The sequence below is a fragment of the Oryza brachyantha genome, chromosome 4 (genome assembly GCF_000231095.2).
Source record: "Oryza brachyantha chromosome 4, ObraRS2, whole genome shotgun sequence".
Classification (NCBI taxonomy): Eukaryota; Viridiplantae; Streptophyta; class Magnoliopsida; order Poales; family Poaceae; genus Oryza; species Oryza brachyantha.
This window is the reverse complement of record NC_023166.2, coordinates 7,367,684-7,379,310: the sequence shown is the minus strand read 5'-3', so window position 1 is coordinate 7,379,310 and position 11,627 is coordinate 7,367,684. Positions and strand designations below refer to the sequence as shown.

The 11,627-nt window shown below is 37.7% G+C and overlaps 1 protein-coding gene across 1 annotated transcript; it reads left to right on the top strand.

The window, feature by feature from the left end:
* On the top strand, window positions 1-3,599 carry LOC102721545 (tau-cadinol synthase-like). The gene is made up of 6 exons (XM_015835916.2): window positions 1-259; window positions 620-1,001; window positions 1,528-1,752; window positions 1,959-2,094; window positions 2,386-2,637; window positions 3,072-3,599. Exons 1-6 carry the CDS (start codon window positions 16-18, stop codon window positions 3,363-3,365), a joined length of 1,533 nt encoding a protein of 510 aa, XP_015691402.2. The 5' UTR covers window positions 1-15; the 3' UTR covers window positions 3,366-3,599.
* Window positions 3,600-11,627: the final 8,028 nt, after the last annotated feature.

Genomic DNA, 11,627 nt, shown 5'->3' with positions numbered 1-11,627 from the left:
CGATCGGAGCAATGGATGAGGGAGAGGGCCAACAAACTGAAAGAGCACGTCCGTCAACTGTTTGCATCCTCTAAGGACATCCTGGAGAAGATGAAGCTAGTGGATACAATTCAGCATCTAGGGATCGATCACCTCTTCGAGAATGAGATTCAAACTGCACTCCAAGAGATCCATGAAAATGAGTTTGCTACCAATAACCTCCATGATGTCGCTCTTCGGTTCCGTCTGCTTAGGGAGCGTGGCTTTTGGGTATCTCCGGGTATTTTTCTCTCCCTAGCGATTCAATGTCAAGCATGTTTTATAATACTCTCTACTGGTAGTAGAATTAATCTAGACCGTTTATTTTTTTTCTAATCTAATTGATCGAATCTACCTATACTACCATATTAACTACTTGTAGTAAAATATTTTCTCTGCATACCGGTAGTACAATTCTAAATTCTACGGTCGAGATTTATCTACCGATGATAAGACTGATACTAGGATACTATAGCAGTAGAGGGCACCGTGGTCAACTTACCGTGTGGTTCTTTTTTGTGTCATTGATCTAGACCTCTAGCTTGGTGCATAATCACAAGCATTATTCTTTGTCTCAAATATATATCTACCTCATTCGCAGATGTATTCAACAAGTTCAAGGGAGACGATGGCAGTTTCAGCAATGAGTTAGCCAATGACCCGGTGACCCTACTGCAGCTGTACAACGCAGCCAACCTGTTCATACACGGCGAGCCAGAGCTGGAGGAGGCCATCTCCTTTGCAAGGCGCCATCTGGAGTCGATCAGCCAGCACGGTGCAGGTCTGAAGTCCCCTTTGGCTGATCAAATCAAGCGTAGCCTTCACATCCCGTTGCCAAGGATCCACAGGAGAGTGGAGATGGTGTCGTACGTACCCGAGTATGACCAAGAAGATGGGCACGATCCTCTTCTTCTTGAACTAGCGAAGCTGGATTTCAACATACTCCAGCGTGTTCACCAGAAAGAGCTCAATGAACTTTCCAGGTACTAACATTATTGCAATCTACATTTCATAATTTAAGGATTTTTAACATTGTCTAGATTCATCTAGATGATAATGAATATATATATATATATATATATATATATATATATATATATATATATATATATATATATATATATATATATATATATATAATCAATATACATTAATCAATCGATAAATTTAAAAAGTCTTACGATATGAAACAGAGTAAGTAGTTTGTTATTTCAACGCAAATGTTAATCAATGTAACGTATTATATTTTATGTCAAAAGATGAAACTGAACTATATAATATATACTATATATATATGGTTTAATTAGCTAGCCAGCTATGTATATATCATTCATATGAGATTAATGGTGTCTATCTTTCTGTTGGGTGAGAGCAGAAACAGGTATGAAATTGTTTCTGCATCCTATAGATATAAAGGGAGTAACTACACCTAGTAGTAGGATCTAATTTTCTCATTATCATTATGTACACATATATAAGAAGGTGAGACATATTATATACTGTTTTCAGGTGGTGGAAAGATGTTTCTGCATATATGGGTCTACACCATATTCGTGACCGTGTGATAGAGAACTACACCTGGTCGTACGCAGTGTACCATGAGGAAGAGCTGTCTCTTGCACGGGTGATATTTGCCAAGATTGTGCTGCTGATCGCCCTGCTCGATGACACATATGATGTCTACGCATTCACCTCCATCGAGGAGTGCCGGCTGCTAAACGCAGCCTTCCAAGGGTTCGTTGGACACATCATCATCTCTACATATTTAATTTTATACATACATCATGCAATCACGATATATGTCAATTGGTTGTTGCATGACGTACGCATTGATAACATATATAATATATATTATATGGTTATGTTAGATTATTAATGCTGGCCTCACTTAATTAATTAATTAATTAGTGTTTGTGTATGTACGTATGTATATCCTGCAGATGGGATGACAGCGCTGCGTCGCTTGTGCCAGAGTACCTGAGGAAGTTCTATGAGATTACCCTGAGGTGCTTTAGGGAGTTTGAGGATCTGGTACCAAGCAATCAGAGATACCTTGTTGCCTTCAGCAAGACAGAGGTAACATATATACATGAGTTTTACTTCCATCCTTCTTTTTATATCTCGAGATACCAAATCGTTTCTTATCATTGGATCTAGCTAGATAGAATATGCACTGCATGTTGGATCCAACGATCAGAAACGATTTGGTACAAAAGTAAAAGTAAGGATACGAGTAAAACTCTACATACATACATTTCATACCTCAATTACATTATAATATTAATCTGCAAATACGTACTGTGGTTATATATAGCTAGCCCAATTAACTAATTAATCTACAACTAATATAATGGCATGTACGTGTAGTTCCAAAAGTTGTCGAGTTATTACCTGGAGGGAGCGGAGTGGGCGCACCGGAAGCACAAGCCGAGGTTCAGCGAGCAGGTGGCGCTGGCGACGATGACGACGGCGACGCGGCCGCTGGCGGCGGGTCTCATGGTGGGGCTGGGCGAGGGCGTCACCACCACGGCGGCCTACCAGTGGGCCGTCGCCAGCACGGACGCCATCATCTCATGCGGCAAGACCGGCCGCTTCATGAACGACATTTCCGGATTCAAGGTACATACTACTCCGCACGCTATTTTCTGCTATATATAGGCTGTGCACCCTTCTTTTCATATATTAATTATTAGTATATCTATGCATGTTTAGGTTAATTTCCAACACATACATACAGAACCAGCTGACAACAAATAGCAGTTAATCACTACTAGTTCAATAGCTACATACGTACATCCGGTTGACTCTGATGTATTTTACTGGTATTATAATTTTTAATCCATACCGTTGATCATCTATTTTTATTGGACAACTGTGATTAAATTATACTACCAATAATATTATACTGCTAATCTAGTAATTAATAAAGTAAAAAATATCATTTTTCCTACTATAATATAATACTACCGGTAAAATGCACCGGAGCGGAGAGTTGCCCAGCTATACATACATATATATAATACATGTGTAATAAAATGTGTGTGTATATGCAGCTGGGGTCGCAGAACAAGGCAGACATGCCATGCTCGGTGGAGACGTACATGGAGGAGCACAGGGTGTCGATGGAGGTGGCGATCGGGAAGATAAACGAGCTGGTGGAGGAGGAGTGGAAGACGACGAACCAGTCGCGGATCGACCACCGCGGCGTGCTCCCCGTGGTGCAGCGCATGATCAACATCACGCTCGCCATCCCCTTCTACTACAGCGACGGCAAGGACGGCTTCACCTTCGGCGAGGGCCTCCAGGAGGTCCTCCAGAAGCTCTACGTCAAGCCCATGCCCCTCTAGCTGATACAAGCCCTAATTAATTAATTAGCTTGTTAATTAATGGGGCCAATTAATTAGTAATCCATCATTATATATGTGTGTGTCTGTGTGTTCTGTACATATATATTTTTTGTTCAGGTGTATTTTTCGTCGTTGTATGTTCTGGGATATTCAGTAGTTAATTATATATCTCTATGTATGGACAAAATAATATGCGTGTTTTGGGCTGTGTGCAGCTCAGGTATACCTGCAAAGACCGGATGTAATTTTATTTTTCAGTAAAATATTGATTATCTTATTGAATTTGTGTATTTATGCCCCGTTGTGTAGTTACTGCATCATGTAGCTGCATGATCTACGGAAGAGTCTAATGTTACCTTGTTAATTTTGAGCTGGTGGTTATCTCTCCATGATGGTTGGTAGCAGTCATGGATCAATGGTCAATTATAAAATGTAGTATACTACTATTGATGTTTGATTACACTTCACCTGTTTCAAATCAAATGAATAATCTTTGGTTGGTGCATATTCACAACACCGGCCCCACAAGTACTTTTAAGTTCTCTGTCGTCAATTGTTCATAATTTATTTGCCACTATACATTGACAACTAATTATTTTGCAAACAGAGAACATGTGCTCACTCAATCTTACAACTTGGTCCATGTTTGAGATGATTCATTTAGATTAAAAATAATTCACCATCCAATATAAAACAAGAGGACAAAATTAAGCTCATGTGCTTTCGTACGTAGGCCCAGTTCCACTAACCAGGAGGACAAATTAAAACCACCGGTTCGTTCAAGAGAAGTTCAGGTCAACACCACCCTATACTTAATTAAGTCTGTTTAGACTCAATTGTAACGAATATAACCGGTTCCTACTTTCTCCCTATTTTTACTATTATATTAATTCCAGCATGAAATTCAACTTAAGATCGAGCTAGCGTGATTAATTCGCCGTCTCATGTCAGAATGATCGAGGTCGCCAGTCGCCATACGCCGTATTTTATACTCCCCGTTACATGCTAGTTTGACTTATGAGTAAAAACAATTTTAGCATTCTCCCGGTATCAAAATTTGAAGCGTAAATTTTAATACTTAACGGTATTTTTTCCCCACGCGATAGTAAAATTACCCATATGAGTAATGGAATACACAAATATAGCAATATTTTTAACACAAAATGACTTACACTGTAGAAATATATTTAGTGTGCAATATAATGAAATAATTTGAGTTGTACCTCTTAGGCTTTTTCCCGATTAAGCTTACTTATCCAGCGTAAAAAACATAGTAATAGACTAGTACAAATATAACAATATTTTTAATATAAAATAAACTATACTATAGAAATATATTTAGTGTGCAATATAACGAAACGCATTTAGCGTTGTACGTACCTCTTTTAGTATGTTTTTCTATAAGGTAATATAATTTAAAATATTTTTTCTTTTATGACCTCCACAAAAGTGATTTGAAATGGACGTACGCAGCATTAACTACCTGTCACATCCACGATTAGTTGGTACCAGTCATGGATCAATGGTCCATTATAATATGTAGTATATATACTACTATTGATGCTTAATTACACTTCGTCACCCGTTTCGAATGAAAGTAAATAATCTTTGGTTGGTGCATATTCACAACGCTCCACAAGTCTTACAACTTGGTCCAAGTTGGAGATGTTTCATTTGGATTAAAAATAAACTCACCTTACAATATAAAACAAATTATTTACTACGCAGTAGAACATGAGCTTTTGAAGGACCAGTTCCCTAACCAAGAGGGCAAAAACCATATATCGGTTCAAAAGAAGTTGAGGTCAACCCCAGCCTCTACCTATTAAGCCTGTCTCCCGAATTGTAACGAACAAAACCGGTTCCTACTTTCTTCCTTTTTGTACTATTAATTTGAGCATGAAATTCAACTTAATTAAGATCAAGAAAGCTTGAGAGGCATATACAATAGTGTAGAGAACTATTGTCTATTTGATATACAACAGACATGTTGTAAAACAAGTTGTCTACTTAGTTCTCTATACAATATTTAATACTAATTTTTTTTATCTTGTATTTATTACATGCAACCAATATATTGAGTTTTTCTCAAAAAAAATTGAATGCAGCTTGGAAGCACGTGCCTGCACAGCAGACGAATGAAGAGACGGCGTTCAAGTATTTATTGAGTTAATAATGCCATGTAGAATGATTAATCTGATGTAAATATATATAGATAATTATTGTCATTGTTGTGTCGTCTCGTGTCAAAATGTGGTTGCCATACACTTAGCATTCTGGTGATTACCGTATTTTATACACCCTCCGTTACATTTTAGTTTGAGGTATGACGAGCAATTTTACCATTCTCGATATATCAAAATTTTAAATAAAATTCTTAATACCTATTGTTATTTTTTTAAGGATAATAAAATTACTCATATGCAAGAGTAACGAAGGGAGTAAAAAGAATATAAGAAATATAGCAATATTTTCAGCATAAAATAAAATATAATAGTATATTTAATGTGGAATCTAATGAAAATATTTGGTGCTGTACCTGTTAGTATATCTTTCTATATTGGATGATTTAAAATATTTTGACTTTTACTACATCCACAAAAGTGACTTGAAATGGACGTAAACTACCCTGTCACATTTGACGTGGACATCTTGGAGAGAGAGACAGTAGCTCGATCACTTTCGAAGTTACAGCTCAAACTAAAGGGTTGTTTAGATGGGGTTAAATTTTTTTAGTCCCATGTCATATCGAATGTTTGGACACTAATTTAAAGTATCAAACATAGACTAATAAAAAATTAATTTTATAAATGAGTGGTAATCCGCGGGACGAATTTTTTAAGCCTAATTAATCCATAATTAGAGCACGTTTACTGTAGCATCACATGGACTAATGATAGATTAATTAGGCTCATTAGATTCATCTCGCGAATTAGCCAAGATTATGGATGGGTTTTATTAATAGTCTACGTTTACTATATATAATAAGCGTCTAAACATTCGATGGGACAAGTGACTAAAAATAAGTCTTGGTACTGAACACCACCTAAAGTTGGTGACATGCATTTGGTCTCCCCAGAACCAGCCTAACCGAGTAATCTCGTATTATACACAAAATTAGCCTCGAGGTTGAAGTGGACCGTATCGGCCGTATCTCAACGAGCACGACTGGAATTTCATGTAGGGAGAAAGAGAAAGAAAAGTTAAATCTCCATAGGTCGCCTTCCTCTGTGTTAACAATATCAAGTATAACAGACCGTACTTTCTGGGAGGAGAACTGTATACGTACGATAGCTATCTGACACACTTGATAATGATCAAGTTAAGGTTGTTTATCTAAAATCTGTTAGTTAGATAATTATCTCATTTAACTGCATCTACGAGATGCTTCCATGTACTTTGCCACGGCTGGGGCTTCTTCCAGCATATATAACACGCAAGGCAATGCAGCACAGATGTGCAGCCCAACTTGTGTCCATACAATAATTATAAATTACAGTTTCGCTCCATGCGGTGTTATTTTTGGATTCAGCAATATGCACAAAGGTTTTAAATGCGTAGATATTGTCTCAGGACGTGTTTATATCTCAATAGATGTTGTGTATGATGAAGAAGTTTTTCCCTTCGCTGAATTAAATCCGAATGCGGGTGCTAGACTTCGGTCTGAGATATCTCTTTTACCTAATGGGGATGAACTAGTGTTTAACCACGTGATTAATCCATTACCAGATGCTGCTAATAATTTTTCTCCAGCTGTTACAGCATCAGCCACAGAGGATCCGCTCTACCAGGCTGGCACGTTCCATCAGCAGCAGCAGCAGCAGTCGGCACAGCATTCAGCCCAGCAGCAGCAGCAGCAGCGTTCGGCTCAGCACGAGTCAGCGCCGCTGTCGGCGCAGCAGTCGACGAACCCGGCACAATCGGCGCAGACACAGGGGGCGCATGAATCAGATGGGTCAGCTCCTCCGGGTGATGATGCGCTGAGTAGTCTGTCTCATGATTTGACTAGCAATACTAATGATGATGCAGGTACTCACTACCAGCTTCCAGACTATACGGATGCGCATGAGACAGCACCAACACGGCCGCAGACAAGATCGCAAAGTGGAATACGCAAAGAGAATGGTATATACTGATGGAACTGTAAAATTTCCATGCTTCACTTCCACCGGTGAACCGAGCAATGATGCAGAGGCTTTGCAAGATAAAAATTGGAGGTTAGCGATAAATAATGAGTATGATGCCCTGTTAAATAATAAAACTTGGCATTTAGTTCCACCAAAAAGGGAAAAATGTGATTGATGTAAATGCGTTTATAAAATTAAAAGAAAGGCGGATGGTATATAAAACTCGTTTAGTTGCAAAGGCGGTTTAAACAAAGATATGGAATAGATTATGAGGATACCTTTAGTCCAGTGGTAAAGGCTGCTACCATTAAAATAATTCTGTCAATAGCTGTCTCTAGAGGTTAAAGTCTCAGACAATTAGATGTTCAAAATGCCTTTTTACATGGATACTTAGGAGAAGAAGTATATATGCAGCAGCCACCCGGCTTTGAAGATCTTGCCAGACCAAACTACATATGTAAGCTTGATAAAGCTCTTTATGGGTTAAAGCAAGCTCCGAGGGCCTGGTTTGCTAGACTAAGTAGTAAATTAGTCGAACTTGGTTTCACTGCTTCTAAAGCTGACACTCCACTCTTCTTTTTCAACAAAGGAGGGGTTAATATATATACTGGTTTATGTTGATTATATTATTGTAGCCAGTTCTTCAGAGAGGGCAACCAGTGCTCTGTCAGGGGCTGAAGCAGGAGTTTGCTCTCAAAGACCTTGGAGAGTTACATTATTTTCTTGGGATAGAGGTGAGAAAGGTAAACAATGGAATAGTTTTGACTCGGGACAAGTATGCCACTGATTTACTATCTTTAATATTTCCATTTCTCTCCCTTAGCAAAGTGTATTGATTTTCTGATTCAAATACAAAATTTCAGTTCGTACCAAGCCAAAAGGCGGTGTGTCATCACCTTGAACCAATGAATTCTCAGATTACTGGCAGTAATTCGTTCATTTCAATGAAAGAGCAGGTAGGTTGGCATGTCTAACTGCAAGCCAGTATCTACACCTCTATCGGTTAGTGAGAAGCTCTCTCTTCATGAAGGTTCTCCCTTAGGACCAGAAGATGCTACACACTATAGAAGTATAGTTGGTGCATTACAATACTTAACCTTGACTAGGCCTGACATTGTTTTTTCTATAAACAAAGTTTGTCAATTCTTGCATTCTCCCACTACAGTTCACTGGGCTGCAGTCAAAAGAATCTTGAGATATATAAAACAATGTACCAAGATGGGAGTAGGATACATAAATCAGAATCTACTTTGGTCAGTGGATTTTCTTATGCAGATTGGGCTAGGAGTACTGATGATCGGAGATCAACAGGAGGCTTTGCAGTATTCTTAGGCTCAAATCTAGTATCATGGAGTGCTAGAAAACAACTGACAGTGTCAAGGTCAAGTACATAATCTGAGTATAAAGCTATAGCAAATGCAACAGCAGAAATTATGTGGGTACAGACATTACTTGCTGAATTAGGAGTAAAATTTCCACAAGCTGCAAAGATCTGGTGTGATAACTTGGGAGCAAAATATCTATCTGCGAATCATGTGTTTCATGCTAGAACTAAACATATAGAAGTTGATTATCACTTTGTCAGAGAAAGGGTAAGTCGTAAACTTCTTGAAATCGATTTTGTTTCGTCTGGAGATCAAGTTGTAGATGGTTTTACTAAGCCGCTGTCAATCAGACTGATATAAGAGCAATCTTAACCTAGTGTGGTTATGATTGAGAGAGGGTGTTAACAATATCAAGTATAACAGACCGTACTTTCTGGGAGGAGAACTGTATATGTACGATAGCTATCTGACACACTTGATAATGATCAAGTTAAGGTTGTTTATCTAAAGTCTGTTAGCTAGATAATTATCTCATGTAACTGCATCTACGAGATGCTTCCACGTACTTTGCCACGGCTGGGGCTTCTTCGAGCATATATAACACGCAAGGCAATGCAGCACAGATGTGCGGTTGTTTTCCCGAAACACAACACTCTGTAGTAGAGGCGAAAGAGGACGTCGGAGATATAGACGCGCCGTAAGAGGCTAGCACTTTCGTCTTTATGTTTGTGTTTTTACTTATATAAGTTAAAATTTCAATTTTAAATTTAGAATTAATTTTGAAGTTTTTATTATAATTTATTTACCAGTCTTTGTTTACACATATATGAAAATCTTATTCATAAATTATTTTTATTTTTAAGTAAGTCATTTAGCTTTTTTAGAGATAAAGAAAAACAACAAGGGCAGCCTAAATATGACTATGCATCTTGTACTATTTATAATGGGTGCATTTCACGATAAACGCACATGACAATCCTAACGAGTTAAAATATGGTACCGATGATAAATGTAGGTTGAGATTATCTGCGGTGGTTCAACTGGCACATATATCGCGAATGAGATAGCACATGATTCAAATACATACAAGCATATATTTTACATGAAAATTATAGGTGCATGCTTATATATTGTCATTTGTGAAAATTATTAATTGTTTTCACTAATTTTGCTTTTGACGATTCCTCCCTCCGGACTCGGTCTGATTTCAAAAATTTTGTTCTTAACCTACTTCATGCCATCCGTTTCCTCCACCTCAACATATATATATACCTAACACCACTGCTTTCCTTAGCGTTTCCACGCATTATGAGACCAACCTATATAGTGGCATCCTTCTTGGATATATATACATGCTATTAAAGACCAAATATATATGCCTAAGCATCATGTACGTACTAATTGTGTATTTAGAGGCTCCCAAGTTAATCCTTATGAGGTAAAATCTGGTATCGATGGTAAATTTGAGTTAGTGATTATCCATGTCGATTCTAAATACCAACTGGCACTGATAATATGACCCTAACTAATCTTAGCACTGGTTTAGAAATTTATATGAACATAAATTTTATGTCTCTCAATGAGACCTATAGTATTTTTCAGTTAATTTTTTTTATTTGGATTAATTTATATATATATATATATTGGCTTCATATTCTGACAGGTATGTATTTTACTTCAGAAAAACGTACTAGTTGTATACAACAGTATCGAACTGTTAGATACCAACTACAGAATTAACGGGACATAGGGTCGCCTGGTATTGAGAATATGTGTTATCTATAGACACAAATTCTGAATATGGTAATGTGTACATAGATTTCTTTCGGTGCCAAGGTATTCGGTATCAAGGAGAAAGACACCAGTGAATTTTATATAGTTCAGTTTTCTTCATGATTGGTAATAGATTGGTAATAGCCGTACTTATGTTGGATGGAGATGAAGTTGCCTTTATATCGATGTCGCATGAGTACAAAACCCTAATCTCGTCTACAATTATATCGGTGTAAAACTCATGCATGGTTTGTTTTTTTCTTTTGGTATCTTTGGCATATCTTTCCCCTTATGTGGCCTTCTATTCATATCCTTGTGTGCCCCCTTATCTAAGTATAGATAAGCATAGAACCTATACAAACAGTTTTGGTATTAACTAAGTAGGACACTATATGTGTTTCTTTATCAGGAAATCCTTCATTACTAGCTTAGGACTTTATCCATACTTTTTGATTTCTTTTTTATAGAATTTGGTATGTAGTAGTAAGCACCCATATCTAACCCTAATGCGTAAATCTGGATAGAGAAAGAGCATGGAATGTATAGATTTGTAATTGTTCATGTCTCCAGAGAATAGGTAATATTAGTCAAGTTTATATGGACTACATACAACGAAATTGTACAAAGTACAAGATTCAGGAAGTGTCTACCTAGCCTGCCAACCAATCCTGTCGAGAAGGCAGAAGTGGTAGTCAGTGATCGTAGTTAACGGGTGGTGGCTAAGCTTATATCTTCCTAACAACTTCACTCGATGTTGCTTGGATTATCAAAGTCTTGATCCGATCACTTCCCCTCCTAGGAGACCATTTATTTATACAGAAAACATCCATTTCTCCAAACATACTCCCTCACGTTTTTTATTTGGTGCTGTTGACTTTTCGATATATTTTACCATTCGGCTTATTCAAAATCTTTGTACAAATATGAAAATAAGTCATGCCTAAAGAGTCTTCATGCGCCTTATCATATGAACCCGATCTCTTTTCTCTCCTCGTGAGCCTCCTCCCACGGCGCAGGTGATGCGGGCGGCCCACCGA